Source organism: Hypomesus transpacificus, chromosome 11 (genome assembly GCF_021917145.1).
Source record: "Hypomesus transpacificus isolate Combined female chromosome 11, fHypTra1, whole genome shotgun sequence".
NCBI lineage: Eukaryota > Metazoa > Chordata > Actinopteri > Osmeriformes > Osmeridae > Hypomesus > Hypomesus transpacificus.
In genome coordinates, this window is record NC_061070.1 from 14,492,212 (window position 1) to 14,512,400 (window position 20,189).

Genomic DNA, 20,189 nt, shown 5'->3' on the forward strand with positions numbered 1-20,189 from the left:
GTGAAAGAACATTATCCTCAGTTTTCTTTTTTTGGGTGGTCTTACTTCTGATAGCAACATTTACAATGTGCTCCATCCAGTCCAGCAGCGTTAGGAAGCAGGCTAATCTGAGTCAGGGGGATTATGGGTAGCCAGATGGAGGTGACGTCACCAGGACAACAGCAGGCACACTGGGATAGGCTGACTCATCTCCATAATCCGTGTTAGATGTAGCAGCAGCGACCTAGCCTGCACACGCACACATGCAAGCACACACACACACACTTACGCTCCAGTGCTGCTATTGCCCATTGGAGAGGCTGGGTTGACCTGTCTGTACATAGACACATACACACACAAATATACGACATTCTAACCAAATTGTGGGGTTTTTACATTTTTCTTGACTTATCTATTTCTTCGAATGAGTCAGTACTTTTCCAAGGTGTACAACAAAAATGCCAATCTCTCCCATTCATTTGGAATTCAAGCTCCTTGTTTGTTATGTGGCAACAATACGAGCTTTGAGTCAGAGATATCACAATGGCATGAGCATAACTGGTTCTGACGGGCCTGCAGAAAGGGACCTGCACTGGTCCGATGCTGTGGTCAGCATTGGTCACAGTCAGCTTACGTAAGAACTGTTTCTTAAACCTTGATCAATCCTAAACTGGAGAAGTGAGTGAGTGCCACTGGCTGTGGGATTACCTCATATTCAGGAGGAGGAGGAGGCTGCCTGCCCAGCTATGGAGGGAGAGGAGGACACAGTACCACGAGCTACTGTACGTACTGTACCACTGTATCTGTATGGACACTGCGTTTAGAAGTGTTTTGTTTAGTTACATTGAATTCATCGGAAGTAGTGATAGCTGCTTCATGTGATTAATTACTATTGTTTAAGTATTTTGTAGCATTGTGCAACAATGTGTTTTATGCAGCACTAATATAAGTGTAATGTGACTTAGAACTGTACTATTTGTTCACGCCAAAAGTAGAGAAGAAAATACTCTTGTGAGAAACATGTAATTTCTGGTTAGGTATCCAGAGTAACAGATAGTTAAATACACTCAACGACATCTGGCTACAACATCCAAGCCACTGGTTATCCCTAAACATCTTAGATAAAGTACAGAACAACATTCCTCCTACTATCCACCGTGTCAACATAATGCATATGGTCTCCATGGTGACTGTAACTACAACATACAGGACGTTATCGCTATGCAAATGTTGTTGCCTGGGATGCAGCATTGATGAGGGAACAGCTGGTCATTATAATGGACTATATCCACAGTCAAGCTGGTGATGACATACTTTCACCTTGAATCTAAAACAGTGGGATGGATTAAGTATTTAATATGTTGACAGACCTGATTTGCTTAACTTTTTAGAAAGGTCTGACCGGTCAGACCACCATTTAGTATTTAGTATGTTTCTGCATCTGAACATCTGAACACTGGCAGGACCTATCCTTTTATAAATGTCTTAACTGTTTTAATGATGATTAATGGTAGTTTAAACCAACCTACAGCCAATACCACAAGTATGTACTGAAGCCTCCTTAGGCTGTGTGGAATGGGGAGAGGGTTCTGGTGAATGTTCTATTCATGGGTGATGATGATAGACAGCTGCTGTGTTCTGGCCAGCTGAGGTAACGTCTATCACGATCCCTCTCACACAGACTTTCTTACACTGTACGCTGTACACCAGAGCCACTTTCACTCATGCACACAGCCTATCTTAATCAGACACGTGAGGGTGTTGCTATGCTACCATTACTCAGCAACATTTGCAGTGACCTTGGGAGAGAAAGCTGAGAAGGGGGGAAAGAAGGAGGAGAAATATGTGTGTGGGTTTGTGTGTGTGAGAGAGAGAGAGAGAGAGAGAGAGAGAGAGAGAGAGAGAGAGAGAGAGAGAGAGAGAGAGAGAGAGAAGAGAGAGAGAGAGAGAGAGAGAGAGAGAGAGAGAGAGAAAGAGAGTCTTACAGAGGTGACATAAGGACATACAAGCCCCAGTTAGCATGAGCAGCAGTTTCTAAGCTGACCTCTCAGCGTCTCTTCCACTCCCTGACACACCCTCTTTCCAAGAACCTGAGAGTCATCACTGCTCACAGGGGACATGATGAAACTGTGTGTTTCCCTGTCAAAACTATTGTAAAATAAGGCACCACACAGGATTGTCTAAACTACTCCTCTTTCACTCTCCTTCACATCACTTCCTCCCTCCCAGTCTCCCTCCTTTCTCTTCCTGAGCTCAGTGGGGTAGCTCTCCTGGGAGGCCACAGCGCTAAGATACTAGCCTATCACAGCAGGGCTCAGCCCAGCCCCTGACAAGCTGTCCAATCAGAGCCGGGAAAGAGGGCAGGGCTTATTAATTTCCCCATCCAGTCCCCCAACCACTCCCCCTTTCTCCACCCCACCCCGCTCTTACTGCCGTCTCTCTCTTTCTCTCTCTCTCTCTCTCTCTCTCTCTCTCTCTCTCTCTCTCTCTCTCTCTCTCTCTCTCTCTCTCTCTCTCTCTCTCTCTCTCTCTCTCGCTCTCTCGCTCTCTGACTCAACTTACTGCCTCTCCTACTTCCTGGCCTCACACAAACACACATACACACACAGACAGAGAGGCTACAGAAGCGTGGAGTTCGCAACATCTCTTGTTTGGATTAAACCCAGAAGCTTTTCATACATCATCGAAGACAGAGAGAACCAGAAACATCAGTATATCTTTTTTTTGTTCTTTCTTTTTCTTGTTCTTCACTTGTGTGTGGCACCTGGGTGGGACAGGATGATAGCTGCTCAGCTGCTGGCCTACTATTTTACTGAGCTGAAGGATGATCAGGTCAAAAGGGTGAGTAGTTGTAGAGTGAGAGCTGCCAGAGTAACAACCTCCCGGAGCCAGGGACTAACACAGAACCTTTCTTCCTAGCTATATGCCTGCCTAACTGCCTTCATGCCTATTTACCATCCTCGCTCCCAAAAATAGGCCGGCTTTGAGCCTTGAAGCGCTGGCCATGTGACCACAGATAACGGGTTAAGGCTTAGCTAAAAGTATAGACATACTCGTGGAGATAACTTAGTCGTAGATGTCTTGAACCGATGGATATATTAGGACCAAATGATGTACCAGCAGCTTTGTGGGGCAGCTCAGGTCCTCTGGCCCAGCCTTTGGCCTTTCTACCCTGTCTGTCCTGCCTCCACTGCAGTGTCCTTGAGAGCAGGATGTGTGTGTGAAACTGTGATCGTGACAGGGAGCACAGCCCGGGAACATCAATACTGGGACGAGGTAGAGTTGTAATCTCCATGGCTCAGTGGAACTAGGTTGTGTGTTCATAACACAAAGAAAGGCCCAGAGAATATACCCCCCCCCACCACACATAGCCAGCAGCATGTGTTGAGCGAGTCAGGTTTCAGCCTTTAAATGACATTGTACCTCACCCGCTCTCCCCCTGCGTGCTTCCAGGGACTGTGTTGCTGTTTTAATTTCAGTCTGTCATTGTTGAGAGGAGAAGGAATGCAAACAGAGATGAGGTTGAAACTACCCCAATACCCTCTCTTCTGCCTGGCTTTGACAGTCAGGACAGAGCCCTTCGGTATGCTTGGAAAATTGTACAAGGACAGCTACTTACTGACAACATTCCCCGTGTACTATAACACAATTGTAGATCATCAAGAATGAACTAAAGAGTTTAAGAAGATTAAAAAAATTGTTAACCCAGGCCAAATAAAATGGATGTACACGGTATACATGTTAGTGATCCTCCTTTCAGCTGGCTGACTGTGTGTCCTCGTCTGTCCTATCAGAAATAGGAGCTACGCTTTCGAGACTAGGAATTCTCAAAGTCGAATTATCACGTCCGGCTGGGCTTTGTAATGTATCCTGGTCACAAATGCTGTCATGGTTGGAGTGTTTGTTCCCCAACAAAAGCTTAGTACTCGGTACCGGCTTGTGACATTTGAGGTAACCTTGAAAAGATTTCTGAAACTGGTTTTACACAAAACTGGTTTTACCCCGTTCCTCATGTGAGTTTTATGCAGTCTCAGTGGCACACACAGAAAAGAAGGTGTACAGAGAAAAGGTTTGTGTGTGTGTTTGCATGGCGGCCTGCCCACCTGCCTGCATTCATCTATTTGCACTAATTAGAATGACACATGAGTCAGGGACATCAGCATTGAGGACGTGCTGATAGGCCACACTCGTGCAGTCAAACAGGAAGTGTAACAGACAGGAACTAGCAGCGAGGTTTAGCTTAGCTGCTCCATGATAGTTATGTTATATATCCTTTCTTCTACACCAGAGGGGGACAGGTTATCGCCATCACATCAATTGGTGATTCTTTCCACTCCAGCAACCACGTTACAGAACCTTATAAAACGTATAATGTAGAAGATATGTGAGGGTCTTACAGGGGAAACAGCCACTAGTCAGCTCTATGTGTCTATTTCTATTCAACAGTCATTACGTTATGAATGTTTCACCTCACCGAGCAGCCTCTTCTCGTAAAGGCTAGAGACAGAGACGCACCCAGCTCTGTAGCTGCTGCTACTAGTGCACACACACGCAATACAAAGACAGAAGGGCAATATCCCTGTAATAACTCTTTACGCCTGTCTTTATTGCTTTTAGTGTACTAAGACATGGTTATAGTAAGACAAGTGTTTGGAGGAAATTAATCCAATGGTGTGTAATATGACTCAAAGAGGATGTCAGGTTGATGTGTAACCAATGGAGGAGGAAGTTCCTAAATTCCTCTGTGGTAAATGTTAACAGCAAATAGATGTTGAGTAATAGTGGATTACTGCATGTGTGGTGAGTAATGTGTGTTAAAGTTGCAGACGATACGGGACATCCTCACAGTACTGTTGGCTGTTGGTCAAATTTCCAATGTCTTCTAGAGGGCAGTCTCAGTCTTCAGTCTGGAAGGCCACGGGGCCCGTGGACCCTGATGGTCCTGCCCTCTGTCTAAGCTGTCTAACATGACTTAAACTGCAGCCAACTGCTGTAGACAACTAAGACCAAGATCTCGAATCATCTCTTGAATAATAAGTAATATGTCTGTGTGTATGTCATGCTATTGTCGATGCTGAGGTGCATGTGTGTGTGTGTGTTTCAGATTGACAAGTATCTGTACTCCATGCGGTTCTCAGATGAGACTCTCCTGGACATCATGGCCCGGTTCAAGAGGCAGCTGCAGAACGGACTGGGGAGTGACACCAACCCCACAGCCACCGTCAAGATGCTGCCCACCTTCGTCAGGTCCATTCCCGACGGCTCAGGTGAGAACCCGGACTCCCGTGGTCCACCAGCTGATGGTCTCTGCCTCGTTCTCATGACATATTTTATATCCAGATTGAGGCCGAGCACTGTTACCATAGAAACGCGTTGTCTATCAAGTTTCAGCAGTCAGTACTTTATTATGCCAGCATGTGTGTATGTCAGCAGCAATCAAAGGATCAACAGTCATTTGAGGCCCCCACTCTTTATATTGTGTTACCTGTCTAATTGTAACTGTGGCAGAAGAGTTGACCTGTCACCACCATAGATACTGTATATATAAAAGGCTACATGTCTTACGGCGGAGTCTAGAACATCCGCACATGGCGGCCATCTTGCTACGGTTGAAAATTTAGCAAGTTATGGTTATTTAAAAAGTACATGTAGCACCAACACAATGTTATGGGTGAGCGAGTTCACTGTAGCAAGATGGCCGCCGTGTGCGGACGTTCGACTGTATTGGCCGGCAACGCAGACGAGACATCTAGCCTTTATATATATCTATGGTCACCACCTACGATGAAGAAAGACTCTCCCAAATCTCTGTTCATTTCTGATGAGGGTGCACAGAGCCTTTCCTCTGGCCTTTGCTGTCTTTGCTTGTGTTAACATGTTCTCCTGGAGGAGGTGTTTCCTGTTCTGGAATGTTAGTCCACCCGCTGTAGTTCTGCCCTAACACACCTGGCTTGCAGCCCATCAATCAACAGTACAGTGGATTTATGAGATGTGAAACAGAAAAACTGAGCTCTGTCTGTGAACACACAGTGTATTCTATGAATGGAGTTTTTCCAGTTGGCTCCTTACAGACAGTATGTCAGCTACTCTGCCTTCGTCAGTGTTTCACGCAGTCTATATTCTGTCTTTCGAACCTCAGTAAGAGACCTGCATCAATGCCAGTGCTCTTGTAATCCTGCAAGCCCCCCCCCCTCCACACCCACACACAGAAATACAACCACTCCTGGTCACACCCACAGTGACTGGTACTGATAAACCCATAAGAAACATATAAACCCAGCCAACAGTTGGCTGGGTTTATATGTTTCCCAGCTGAGTTTATAGCTGTACCTAAACAACCCTTAGAGAGACCGAATTACCCCCCTGTGCCCTGCTGCTGTCCTGGAGCTCCTAATATACAGTTGCATTAATCCCATATCACAGTAAATAACATGCTACAAACACAAGTTTAGTGTTTTACATACTTGATAAACTGCAAGAATGAGAATTCAATCATTTACATCCCAGAGGTGCGGATAGAGCCAGCATGGTAATGAGACTTTTCAAACTGCTGCCAAGGCACACAGGAGCTGTGACAGTGTGGATTAATCTATGCCTGATAATGGGCAATTCTTATCTCCTTTGGACCAACCACAATCCATTGTCAGGCCTATTAAGGAATTCCTCAAAGTGTGTGTGTGTGTGTGTGTGTGAGAGAGAGAGAGAGAGAGAGAGAGAGAGAGAGAGAGAGAAAGAGGGAGAGAGAGAGAGAGAGAGAGAGAGAGAGAGAGAGAGAGAGAGAGAGAGAGAGAGAGAGAGAGAGAGAGAGAGAGAGAGACAGTGTGTGTGAGATAAATATAAATGTGATTTATTTGGTAGAAGGCGATGACTTAAATATTATTGACCTCCTCAGTCTAACAAGATAACTGGTTCCACACTTAAATTATGGCTTTAATTGCGTCCTCATTCTCGGAAGAAAAAAAATGTATTCACAGAAAAGTTAATGTTTTTACACTGAAGCTGCCAGAAGGGTTTTCCAACTGACACCTGACATACTACACCTAGCTGACAGAACAAAGGGAACCTAATTCAAACAAGACTGTGAATAGGACTATGCAGAGTTCATTAGGTTTGTTTGCAGCTCCAAGGCTCTAATGTTGTCCTTGTACTATTGGTCAATATTGAACACCATTTTTACTTTTAGAATGATATACATGCTAGCATAGTCGGGTTGGTCTGACCAGACACCATACCATTCCGCCTCTTTGGGCAGAAGTCTCTCTTACGACTCTGCCCCTATTTGTGTAGCCTCACAGTATAATTTCACTGTTGAATAATTGGAAGTACTATGTGTGTGTGACAGAGAGGGGAGACTTCATTGCTCTGGATCTGGGGGGGTCCAATTTCCGCATCCTGAGGGTGAAGGTGTCCGATGAAAAGAAGCAGACGGTGCAGATGGAGAGCCAGATCTACGACACGCCTGAAGACATCATGCATGGCAGTGGCACACGGGTACACACATGCACTCAAACACACAAACACACACACACAAACACACACCGACTCAGACTCACACACTCAACACTGGTCAAACAGCAGTCGTCTTTGTGTTTAATGAGTCCGAGTTTACAATGTCACATCCAAACAAAGACTAACGGGTTGTTGTGAATCCTTTCACTCAAAAGCTGTTTGACCACGTAGCAGAGTGTCTTGGGGATTTCATGGAGAAACAGAAGATCAAAGACAAAAAGCTTCCTGTTGGCTTCACCTTCTCGTTCCCATGTCAACAGACCAAACTGAATGAGGTAGAACAACTCACCCACTTGTGGATTATTCTCACTGTACATGTGTTACTGCATTGGCAACCTCTTTCCATTTACTAATTTCTGTCTGTCTGTCTACAGGGATATCTGTTGTCCTGGACCAAGCGTTTCAAAGCCAATGGTGTGGAGGGGATGGATGTCGTCAAGCTGCTGAATAAAGCCATCAAAAAACGAGGGGTAGGGCTCGTCTCTTTCTGCTCTCCATGACAATGACTGTCATTGAAAAGAAAAAGCCGGTCCTATTAGTCCCTCTATTATTTAACAACCTCCTTCTTGTGGCATGACAGTGCTCATTAGCTTGTTTTGTCTTGGATTTGCAATGGTGAACATGTATAGCCTAGCTTTGGTGTGACGACCAGTGTGTGTGTTCTAGGACTATGATGCAGACATCATGGCCGTGGTGAACGACACGGTGGGAACCATGATGACGTGTGGCTTCGACGACCAGCGTTGTGAAGTTGGGATGATCATCGGTACGAAATGCACCTAACCTCAGACTGTCCAAGAATAGAAGACACAAATAAGAAAACAACTAGGCAGGCACAGTGAACACAGTACTCAAGTGTGTGTGTATATGTGTGTGTGTGCCCAGGTACGGGCACCAATGCATGCTACATGGAGGAGCTGAGGCACATTGACCTGGTGGAGGGGGATGAGGGCAGGATGTGCATCAACACAGAGTGGGGTGCCTTCGGGGATGATGGGATGTTGGAGGACATAAGGACAGAGTTTGACAGAGAGATCGACAGGGGCTCCCTCAACCCTGGAAAACAACTGTATGTTCCTCAGCACATAGGTCACTGTAAATACAGTGTGTGACATGACATGTACGCGGTGATACGGAAATATGTATCCCTAAACACCACGGGAAAGAGTGACACGGTGCCTGTGTGTGTGTGTGGTGTTTGAGGTTTGAGAAGATGGTGAGTGGGATGTACCTGGGGGAGCTGGTGAGACTGATCCTGGTGAAGATGGCCAAGGAAGGACTGCTGTTTGAAGGGAGGATAACCCCAGAGCTGCTCACCAAGGACAAGATTGAAACCAAGCACGTCTCTGCCATCGAAAAGTACGTTCCAACCGTCATCCTTTGCAGTGGTCTGATCTAGATATGTAGCTGGTGTGGATTGGATCAATGTCAATTGGATAAGGCGAGTGTGCATTTTTCACGTGTGTAGAGATGTCTAACGGTAGCTGATCTGCGTCTCTGTCCCTGTAGGACTAAGGAAGGCTTGACCAAGGCCAAGGAGATCCTGACACGCCTAGGGGTGGAGCCATCCTCCGACGACTGCATCGCCGTCCAGCACGTCTGCGCCATCGTCTCCTTCCGCTCCGCCAGCCTGATCGCCGCCACCCTGGGCGCCATCCTCACCCGGCTGAAGGAAAACAGGGGTGTGGGTCGTCTTCGCACCACTGTGGGCATTGACGGATCCCTGTACAAGATGCACCCACAGTGAGTGGTACCCAGAGCTCTCTGGAGAGGATCCTTGGTTGGGTCTTATTTCCCATACAGAACCAGACAAAAGTGACTCAGTGTTGCTTTGCTTTTAGTCATTTGTCGGTATGAACATCAATCTCACAGGTAAAGCCAGTTTCACGAAAATATCAATAGTTTGAGTATTTACAACTCTGTGAGAGTACATAGAACTTAAATGAGACCTGTTCTGTGAGTTGTTGAGAGGCTGCGATGATTAAGGCCTAACCCCTACCCACAATCCCCCTCCCCTTCAGGTACTCTCGCCGACTCCACAAAACGGTCCGCCGACTGATCCCAGACACCGACGTGCGTTTCCTGCTCTCTGAAAGCGGCAGTAGCAAAGGGGCTGCCATGGTAACAGCAGTGGCCTACCGATTAGCTGACCAGTCTCGTCAGATAGTCCAGACGCTGTCAGAGTTCCAACTGACCACAGAGCAGCTGCTGGAGGTGAAGAAGAGGATGAGGACGGAGATGGATATCGGCCTGGCCAAGAACACGCAGGACAAGGCCACAGTCAAGATGCTACCCAGTTTTGTACGCAGCACACCTGATGGCTCAGGTAATGACTTAAGTACCTGACCAATAGTAGACCTGTGCTCCGAAACTCAGCCCACAGTCAGCCAATGCTGACATCTTCTGCCTGGGAGAGACTCTGGCAACTTCAGGCAAGATATGAACCGAGTAGCTGGCCTATTTGCTTTGGTGGGTCTGTAGTCTGATAGCAACTGAGGTCTCTATCTGTAGTGCAGGGATGTGCCTGGTCATAACACCTGGCTGTATGAGGCTGTATCACCTGAGTCTCAAAAAGCAGATGAGGGCCAGGATCACCTCCACCAGCAGAGCAGGTTCTTACCTAGTTTCTTGCGAGAAAGCTTCTTAGCTGTCCGCAGTGAGGTGGTGTAATCCTGGCCTCTATTCATGGAGGCACATGACATTATGCATTCAACAGGCTTAACTCACTTTGCCCTAATTAAGGTCAGAGAGTTTTTAAGGACACAGGACCACAGGACCTCCCTCCCTCGCTCATCCATTTATTTTAATTGATTAATATAGACTACCTCAGAGTGATTGACAGCATTCTTCACCAATTGCAACCCCCCCTAATTCTGTTTCTGATGGTGTCATATAGAGAATGGGGACTTCCTGGCGTTGGATCTGGGTGGCACCAACTTCCGGGTATTGTTGGTGAAGATCCGCAGTGGAAAGAGGAGGACAGTGGAAATGCACAACAAGATCTATGCCATCCCCATGGAGGTGATGCAGGGCACTGGAGAAGAGGTGAGAGGTCACTAAACACTGAACACACAAATCCATATTGAAATGTTTAATTTCTTGACACTACATGAAGTCTGTAAGCACCCAATGGTGAATATTTTGCTAAACCTAAAGTCATTCTTATAGTAGCTATTGAATGTGTTACTTCAACCTCAGTATAATTAGTTTAAATCTTTGTGAATTGTTTCCTTGCAGCTATTTGACCACATAGTTCAGTGTATTTCTGACTTCCTGGACTACATGGGGATGAAGAACACCCGTCTTCCTCTGGGCTTCACCTTCTCCTTCCCCTGCCAGCAGACCAGTTTGGACGCTGTAAGAACCATCACTTCCTGTCTGATAGCCTTTCATTTCCTGTGACTTATGCGGTAAAGAGGGAATCTTGACATTTTGTTGCAGTGTGTGTGTGTTTGTGTGTCTCACACATTACAACATACAGTAACTGGTTCATTTGTTTGCACAGGGCGTCCTGTTAACATGGACCAAGGGTTTCAAGGCAACAGACTGTGAAGGAGAGGATGTGGTGGGTCTGCTGAGGGAGGGCATCAAGAGGAGAGAGGTAAGAGGAGAGGCTCCGTCAGAACACATTGAGGTACTCTCCATGGACCAAGAAGTATCCATCTATGTGTGTGTGTTTCTCTAGGAGTTTGACCTGGATGTTGTGGCCATAGTGAATGACACAGTGGGTACCATGATGACGTGTGCTTACGAGGAGCCCACCTGTGAGGTCGGACTGATTGCAGGTCAGTAAATATCCTAGCAACATCTTGGTAAATACAAGCCGCTTCATCAAACTGTGAACTTCTTATCCCTGATACCGTGCCATCCACATGCACTATTTGTGTGTCAATTTGGATGAAAGCGTCAAATGAATCAAATGTAAAATGTAGCCAACTATATCTGCTATCTGATCTGGCAATTAGACTTGATAAACTCTTGTAGAAGTAAAGTAGAAGACCTCCATCAATCCTCTAAGCTGAAAGGCTCCCGCTGTTGTCACTCAAACCGTCTCTGTTGCGTGTGTGTTTCAGGGACGGGCAGCAATGCCTGCTACATGGAAGAGATGAGGAACATTGAGACGGTGGAGGGCGACGAGGGGAGGATGTGTATCAACATGGAGTGGGGCGCGTTCGGGGACAACGGCTGTCTGGATGACATGAGGACAGAATATGACAGGGCAGTGGACGAACTCTCTCTCAACCCCAGCAAACAAAGGTGAGAGGGGCCTACGTCACATCCTTATCCTTCATCTCCTAACACCCTATCTACCTGATGTTTGTTAAATATGATTCATGAACAAAGGTGAATCCTCTCCATGTCCTCTCTCTACGGGTCAGGTATGAGAAGATGTGCAGTGGGATGTACCTGGGGGAGATCGTCAGGAACATCCTGATCGACCTGACCAAACGGGGCTTCCTGTTCAGAGGACAGATATCAGAGACCCTGAAGACTAGGGGCATCTTTGAGACCAAGTTTCTTTCTCAGATAGAGAGGTATCATACATATATATACATTGATTGAATGAGTGATGATTTGCTTTTATCTATTTTCTCATAGTTATGCATTAAGATGCACATTGGTTTTAGTTTAACATCTGCTATCTGTCTCCCCCTAGTGACCGCCTGGCGCTCCTGCAGGTCAGGTCCATCCTGCAGCACCTGGGGCTGGACAGCACGTGTGATGACAGTATCATAGTCAAGGAGGTGTGTGGCGCCGTGTCTCACCGCGCAGCTCAAATCTGCGGAGCCGGAATGGCCGCCGTCGTCGACAAGATCCGAGAGAACCGCGGGCTGGCCAACATGGACATCACAGTGGGGGTTGACGGAACACTCTACAAGCTCCACCCACAGTGAGTAGAGGTCCATTAAGGCAGAAGTGAGAGTTCCTCTGTCACATGGAACATGTCATGTCAGGGATGTGAGAAGTGAGAGTTATTGAGAGTGTTTTTTCGTGTGCACCTGCAGCTTCTCCAAGATCATGCACCAGACGGTGAAGGAACTGGCTCCTCAGTGCAACGTGAACTTCCTGTTGTCAGAGGATGGGAGCGGGAAGGGAGCTGCCTTGATCACTGCTGTGGGCTGTCGCATGAGGCAGCAGGAACAGCGAAGCTGAAGGCATTGAACGCACACTCACACAAACTCACAAACACGCACACGTGGAAACACGTCACACATTTTCACCCCATGCCAGACTCTTGACCATCAATGAGCACACCCCAGACGCCTCTGATCAAAACATACTTATCACCTCGGGGTGTGTCCCTACGTGGATGGGTGTATTTGTGCTGATCAAGCTTTAACTTCTGTCGCTTCTTCTGCTGCTCTTGCCGGTCTTCTGCGGTGTTTGTTTATTTGTTAGTATTTTAGTAAGTGTGTGTGTGTGTATGTATGGTTGTATGTGTGTGTAATATGCATTGTAACAAGGGACACAGAGGGTTCTGTGTTTTAGTTTCGAATTTAAGACATAAAACTTCTATTTTCTGTATGTATATTAGCAAAAAAGGGAATATTGTTAATTAAAGCTTCTAAAACCTTGCCCGGGTAAATACGTACACAATCAGTATGTTATTTATCTTCTTTTTTTTACCACATCAATGTCTTGTCATCATGACAGCTAGAGGATATTCATAAGGTTGGATATGTCACTGAATCTCACCAAAATGTGAGATATATTCTCAGCAAGGGGTCCCTATGTATATTTTTTCATGATGTTGAATTTCTGTACTTAATCGCTCCTGGGGTAGTTATGGAAACACCTTTAAATGTCAAAAAGAGGCTTTCTGCAGTCTTGCAGAACTGGCTCAACCACTCCTGCAAGTCTATATCTTTAAAGTTGGAGTTAGGATGCACTTTCTACAGCAACATGGAACCAATCAAGTTGTCCCCAAAAGTGCGCCTTGAGTATTCCAAATGTTAAATTATTAAGCTTTTCACTGTTTCACAGTGGCATCTAGCAAAACAAAGAGTTATATAACAATTATATGTGTTTATCAACCAAAAATTAAAATTCCAACCAGACACGAGTGTGTAATGCATCGAGCATCCGTTAGCTTTGCTGAGCCCAGAACCATTACAGGACTGAGAACTACAACCTGCTGTTGTAGTTGATGATGTCACAGGATGAATGCATGCCTTATATGGTGTCATAAAATGTAAACTTTATAGTATTTTAAAGTGCACTACACGTGGCCCAGGAACCATAAAAATGATACCAAGGAATGTAATACATTTTATTTTGATGTGAAACTTAATATGTGGCTGTTGCTACTCATCATTGAGCACCTACATTTTTACCCTGGTAATATTAAATTCCACCTCATCTCTTAACATCTAAGTGGTAATGATTATTTTTTATAATGTTGTGCATAAACAATTTATTCTTGACAAGGTTGTTTGCCAGTACAGTACAATTTACACATAACCAGCTTTTTATACTACAGTGGTTCACAGTATTTCACAACACTATATCTTACTCTGTATGAACATATTATTAAACAACACTTGATTTGAATGACTTTCAAAGTTATGAACTGTACAACTGCCCTATATATAGAAAAGACAGCAATATTTAATGTACACAACCTACACAACAGCAATGCCCTGTATTGTAGCAAAACAGAAATAACAGTGTATATTCTTCTAAGCACATGTATTGTTACTATGGCACACAGATAGATGTTCCAATTTTTCGTAACACAGCACAATCCTGCCAATTCACTGTATTAGTAGACCTGAACTGTGTTTTCCTATAATTTCCATTCAGACACTTAAAGGAATGCTTGTCAGACAACACCCCCCCCCCCTTTGCCAACAACCAACAACCAACCCCACCTCCTAAACCCCCCAACCCCCACACACCTACACACACACCTACACAACAAAGAAACACACATACTGTTTACTGTTTACTGATTACTATAAGAGCCAAAAGTTCCCTATTACCATGTAGGTGCTGCTGGGACTCACTAGTTGACAGAACTATGAATTCCCCATCTCAAACAGGGTCATCTCTTTCCTATGTCTGTTGCTTTTGTGAAGAGGTCATAAAGGTAAGTGTTACCCAGCACAAATTCAATCCTAACCGTTTTTTTATTTAATCTTAACACTTTAGACGGATGTGTTATCAGTGGAGACAAACCAGGAGAATTTCCCTTTGGAGGTTTGGTAGAAAGGGAGGCTGTTCAACTCACAGTGGAGGCTAACTGTATTATTGTGGTGTAGAACAGCTCAGAATGTGCAGCAGCTTTCAGACTCTATCTATATCTCAGTGATCTAATGGAACCTGAACCACAGTTTGCCCTGCTAGCTCATACATTATACAGTGCCCTCCAAAAGTATTGGAACAGTGAGGCGAATTCCTTTATTTTTGCTGTAGACTGAAAACATTTGGGCTTGACATCAAATAATGAACGTGAGACCAGAGATCAACGTTTCAGCTTTTATTTCCATGTATTTACATCAGGATCTGATGCACAACTAAGAAAATATCACATTTTGTTTGAATCCACCCATTTGTCATGTGAGCAAAAGTATTGGAACAGATATACTTAAAACATATTTAAGTGAATAAGACTTAATATTTAGTTGCAAATCCTTTGCTTTCAATAACTGCAGCAAGTCTGTGACCCATTGACGTCACCAAACTTTTGCATTCTTCCTTTTTGATGCTTTCCCAGGCTTTCACTGTAGCCTCTTTCAGTTGTTGTTTGTTTTGTGGGGTTCCTCCCTTCAGTCTCCTCTTAAGCAGGTAAAATGCATGCTCTATAGGGTTTAAGTCTGGAGATTGACTTGGCCAGTCTAATACCTTCCATTTCTTGCCCCTGATGAACTCCTTTGTTGTTTTGGCAGTGTGTTTTGGGTCGTTATCTTGCTGCATGATGAAGGCTCTGCCAATCAGTTTGGTTGCATCTTTCCTTAACTTGGCAGACAAAATGTTTCTGTAGACTTCCGAGTTCATTTTGCTGCTGCCATCATGTGTTACATCCTCAATGAAGATTAATGAGCCCGTCCTAGAAGAAGCCATGCAAGCCCAAGCCATGACATTACCTCCACCGTGTTTCACAGATGAGCTTGTGTGTTTGGGATCATGAGCAGTTCCTTTCTTTCTCCAAACTTTAGCCTTTCCATCACTTTGGTAAAAGTTAATCTTTGTCTCATCAGTCCATAAAACTTTGTCCCAGAATTTTTGAGGTTCATCTCTGTGCTTTTTGGCAAATTCCAGCCTGGCCTTCCTATTCTTCTTGCTAATGAGTGGTTTGCATCTTCTGGTGTAGCCCTTGTACTTTTGTTCATGAAGTCTTCTGCGAACAGTAGATAGTGATACCTTCACTCCTGCCATCTGGAGGTTGTTGCTGATCTCACTAACAGTTGTTTTAGGTTCTTTCTTTACAGCTCTCACAATGTTTCTGTCATCAACTGCTGATGTTTTCATTGGTCTACCTGTTCGACGTCTGTTACTTAGTACACCAGTAGTTTTCTTCTTCTTCAGGACATTCCAAATGGTTGTACTGGCTATGGCCAATGTTTCTGCAATGGCTCTGATTGATTTTCCATCTTCTCTAAGACTCACAATTGCTTGTTTTTCACCCAAAGACAGCGCTCCGGTTTTCATGTTGTTTTCACCTCTGAATACAGTCTGCATAGACAAAACCTATCTTACCCAATCTGAACCTGAGTGTAGACATTCAGTGGTATTTATTGATTGAATAATGTATGTAATAGGACACACCTGGGCAACAAAACACACCTGTCAGTCATATGTTCCAATACTTTTGCTCACGTGACAAATGGGTGGGTTTGAACAAAAAGGTGATATTTTCTAATTTGTGCATCAGATCCTGATGTAAATACCTGGAAATAAAAGCTGAAACGTTGATCTCTGGTTTCACATTCATCGTTTGATGTCAAGCCCAAATGTTTTCAGTCTACAGCAAAAATAAAGGAATTGGCCTCACTGTTCCAATACTTTTGGAGGGCACTGTATTTTACAAAGCCTAGTCACACACAACAGCACCACAACATGACTGCAGCTGCAAGGCTAATAAGGCTTGGTGCTCGAGCCAAGGGACTGTTCTACATACCCCAGTACCTATCGATTTCCATTAACCACTGTTCAGTGCTTTCTGTGAAGTACATCTTGTCAGCTTGACTGTGTTTGAGCATTCATGTTTGGACAATTTGACAACAAAAATAAAGTAGTGGTCAGGATTTTGATGACTGAGAACATTTGGACATCCCGAATGTTAAGCCCTGCTGTGTTCCCATTGCTAACCTCAGGCCTTGATGAGTTTGTATTGGCTGTCCTCTTGCCCTGCAGAGCTGGGGGGGACAACAGTGCTGGGAGTGTCAGTGCGGTAACTGCGTGTCATGGTCATCCTGAAGGTGTGCGTGTGCTGCAGCTCCATCTTGTCCTCTTCCGACACGGTGACGAAAGGACACCAGCTGAACGCATGGCGGAAGCCTGAACGGAACCTGGAAAAACACACCAGTGGTGAACGTCGAATGTACATATGTCTGTCTTTCTTTTACTCGGAGTGTTGGAGTACATGCATGTGTGTTTGGGGATGTGTATGCCGATGCTTTCAGCCCTGGCTCTGTGTGCACGTGTCTGTGACCACCTACCTCTGGTTGAGGCAGCAGTAAATGATGGGGTTGTACATAGTGGAGCTCATAGCTAGCCAGAAAATGGACAGATAAACCTGCTGGATATACTGCTGCTTGTAAATATCTTTGTTGAAGATGGCCAGGATAAAGTAGAGGTGGTAAGGCAGCCAGCAGAGTGCAAAGGTCACCACCACCACCATCATCATCTTTACAACCTTAAGACAAACAAATCACCAACACAACACAATGTCAATATATTGTAATGATCCCTGATAATGGGGTGGCTGTGCAGCCACTGAATGAACAAACAACCTGTGCATGTGTGTGTGTGTGGGTGTGTGTACCTTGCGTTTAGCCTGGATCTGGTTTTGGTAGTGGTCAGATGCTTCTCCAGGGATCTTGCTTCCCCACAGTGTCTGACCTATTAGACTGTAGGTCACCAGCATCACCAACAGGGGGAGCAAGTAGATCAGGATGATCACAGCAATCTGGTATCTAGGTGGACAGGGATACATGATGTTAATGCACATAGAAGCACACAGGCAAGGCGAATCACTACAAATTCTCACTGTAGTAAGAAAGTGTTACGTTTGTCTACGTGTGTTAATAGTTCTTTATGTCGGTGGGTTCATTTGTGGGCCTGCACCTTCCTGACTACAGTATTTGTTTGTTCATGTTTATGTAGGTTTGCATAGTTTTTTTTTGTTTGGGGGGATCCCATAAATGTGAAGTTTTTCATAATGAAAAAAATCCAAAGAGCTTGATATCATTTAGCGTTAAATTTAAGTTCAATTTTTTTTTATTTCAAACATAAATAACATCTATATGGAGGATAGCAAAACAAATCTTCAGAATCTTACATGGATTTTGACATTTTTAGGGAAACCCCGAGAACTACAGGTAATTTCAAACACTATTTTTGCACATGTTTGTGTCTATGTGTCCATGGTGGAGTGTATGTGTGTGTATATCTTACGTGAGGTGGTGTTTGCCTCCGTAGTCATCAGGCCAATCCACCATACAGACAGTGCGGGGGTAGTAGAACCTGGTGATGGAGTAGAAGCACTGGGGAAACGCCAGTGAGAATGCCACAGCCCAGATCAGACCAATCACCACTTTGGTGGAAGTGGAAGAGAGGCGAGGCTTCAGGGGATGGATAATGGCCATGTATCTACAGGGTGAAGAAGCAAGAAGAGGTCAGGATGAAAGAAAGGGGTCAGATTAAATGGGTCATGGAGGGTTAGAGAGATGGAAGGGTGTTACTCATTCTCCAACAAAAGACACGTGTAAGGTACTCTAAACCAAAAAAAGTGCCGGAAACAACAGTCAAAGCTGTGTGTGCGGGAAACCCACACAATACAAGATGATTGCCATTAACTTTTAATTGAGTAAATCATTTACAACTGTATGCTGAGTGTACCAGATTATACATTTGAGCAGAATGGACTGATAGGAAATGATACAGCACGCGTGTGTGACTTAATCCTTTTAATGTATTGAAAGTACAGTTTTTGTATTGAGCACTGTGTTCAGGATTCTGAGAACGATTGCTGTTCAGTTCGAGTGGACTGATTACTGAGATATTCTTATCTTCTGGTGACCAAGAGTGAGCACAAGAGGACATTGGAGGGGACAAGCAAGATAATGATAATATAACTGTATGGTTAGCCTACTAAACCCTTTCATAAACTCAATCTCACAAGGAGCAGGTCAATGTTTCCAAATTAAAACTTCATTGTAGATTCTTGTAATCGTTTTTATTGTGATTTTGAATGAGATATGTCAGATGCTATTAAACATAATCAAGGTATCTTCATCATCGATTAATAAAACATTTATTGTTAGGGACTGGCCGCTTTTTTCCAAGCACTTAGTCTGAGAGCGCTCCCACCAGGGAAACAGGGAGACTAAAATGTGATAATGCGTAAAGTTATGGCATCATATAAAGACGCAAGATATTGCAGAGTGTGGAAATTGTGCCAATAAATAAAACTGGTTGAAAACGATATTGATTACTCCCTTAGCTGACATGGAGCAATGACTGCAATATAAATAGATTTGCCAGACCTTTAAAGGTAAATGCGTTTGCCATGCTTACATGCAATTAATGTATAACCAAGGCTTTATCTCATTGCAGCACAATGACATAATGTGAGCATGTCAATTAAGTGAATAATCTGTTTAGTCAGTTCCATAATGTCCTAATACATAAATAACCATTATACATTTCAACCATGCAAAATGCGCTTACCTGTCAACGGCAATAGCTGCCATAGAATATATACTCGAAAACATTGCTGTAATAGGAAAGAAGTTCTGAAACTTGCAATACCCTAACCCAAAATACCAGTCGTTGTGTAATGCATAAACGAAGTTGAAAACGGTGTTGAATATAGCCATAGATACATCCGAAAAAGCGAGATTTACTATGAAATAGTTGGTTACTGTCCTCATTCTCTTGTGTGCCAAAATAATCCAAATAACGGTGACATTTCCCGTAACGGACACAATGACTATTAACGAATATGCAATGGCCCAGAGAGCCACTTGCCAGTCTGGTTGTTCAAATAGATTGATGGTCGTCTCGTTACCATCATCTTCTAAAGAAAATGTGGTTGCAAAATGCGGTTGCGAAGTTGTATCCATGTCTTTGTCACTCCGCAAAAATATTTATAAAATACACCAATGAAAAAAATTCTGTAGCATTTTTTAGGCATTGACATACACCATCCGTTTGGTTCAGGACGCCAGCTCTCATGGAATGTTCATAACGGCTTACGGTAACGGTAAGTGCACTCCAGTGGCGCGTGCGTAAAACGGAGCTTCCACCTCAGCTCCATTCGCACAACTATGAGAGCTGCGCGCTTCTAACTTTGTCCGTAAACTAGGGACGTGTGTGTGTTTGGCGGTATTTGTGTGTCCCCATCACATGGACTACCAAATGGATGACCGAAGCCCTTGCACTTATAAATTGAATGTATTAGCCGAGTGCATAAGTGTTCTTACTTCCAGTTCTTACTTCAGCCTTTGAAAAGCCTAGTGCAACCACGTACTACT

General features: G+C 44.4%; 2 protein-coding genes across 2 annotated transcripts; one reads left to right on the plus strand and one right to left on the minus strand.

Moving 5' to 3' along the window:
- The first annotated feature begins 2,488 nt into the window (after nucleotides 1-2,488).
- Nucleotides 2,489-13,086, plus strand: hk1 (hexokinase 1). The gene is made up of 18 exons (XM_047028670.1): nucleotides 2,489-2,820; nucleotides 5,084-5,246; nucleotides 7,322-7,470; nucleotides 7,644-7,763; nucleotides 7,863-7,958; nucleotides 8,155-8,254; nucleotides 8,374-8,557; nucleotides 8,692-8,847; nucleotides 8,998-9,231; nucleotides 9,510-9,814; nucleotides 10,385-10,533; nucleotides 10,726-10,845; nucleotides 10,994-11,089; nucleotides 11,174-11,273; nucleotides 11,562-11,745; nucleotides 11,868-12,023; nucleotides 12,146-12,379; nucleotides 12,495-13,086. The coding sequence occupies exons 1-18, from the start codon at nucleotides 2,758-2,760 to the stop codon at nucleotides 12,640-12,642; spliced, it is 2,757 nt and encodes a 918-aa protein (XP_046884626.1). The 5' UTR covers nucleotides 2,489-2,757; the 3' UTR covers nucleotides 12,643-13,086.
- Nucleotides 13,042-20,012, minus strand: tacr2 (tachykinin receptor 2). The gene is made up of 6 exons (XM_047028672.1): nucleotides 19,384-20,012; nucleotides 18,109-18,303; nucleotides 17,477-17,627; nucleotides 17,151-17,347; nucleotides 16,510-17,000; nucleotides 13,042-14,846 (listed from the first exon to the last, which is right to left on the minus strand). Exons 1-5 carry the CDS (start codon nucleotides 19,776-19,778, stop codon nucleotides 16,802-16,804), a joined length of 1,137 nt encoding a protein of 378 aa, XP_046884628.1. The 5' UTR covers nucleotides 19,779-20,012; the 3' UTR covers nucleotides 13,042-14,846; nucleotides 16,510-16,801.
- Between the last annotated feature and the right edge of the window lie 177 nt (nucleotides 20,013-20,189).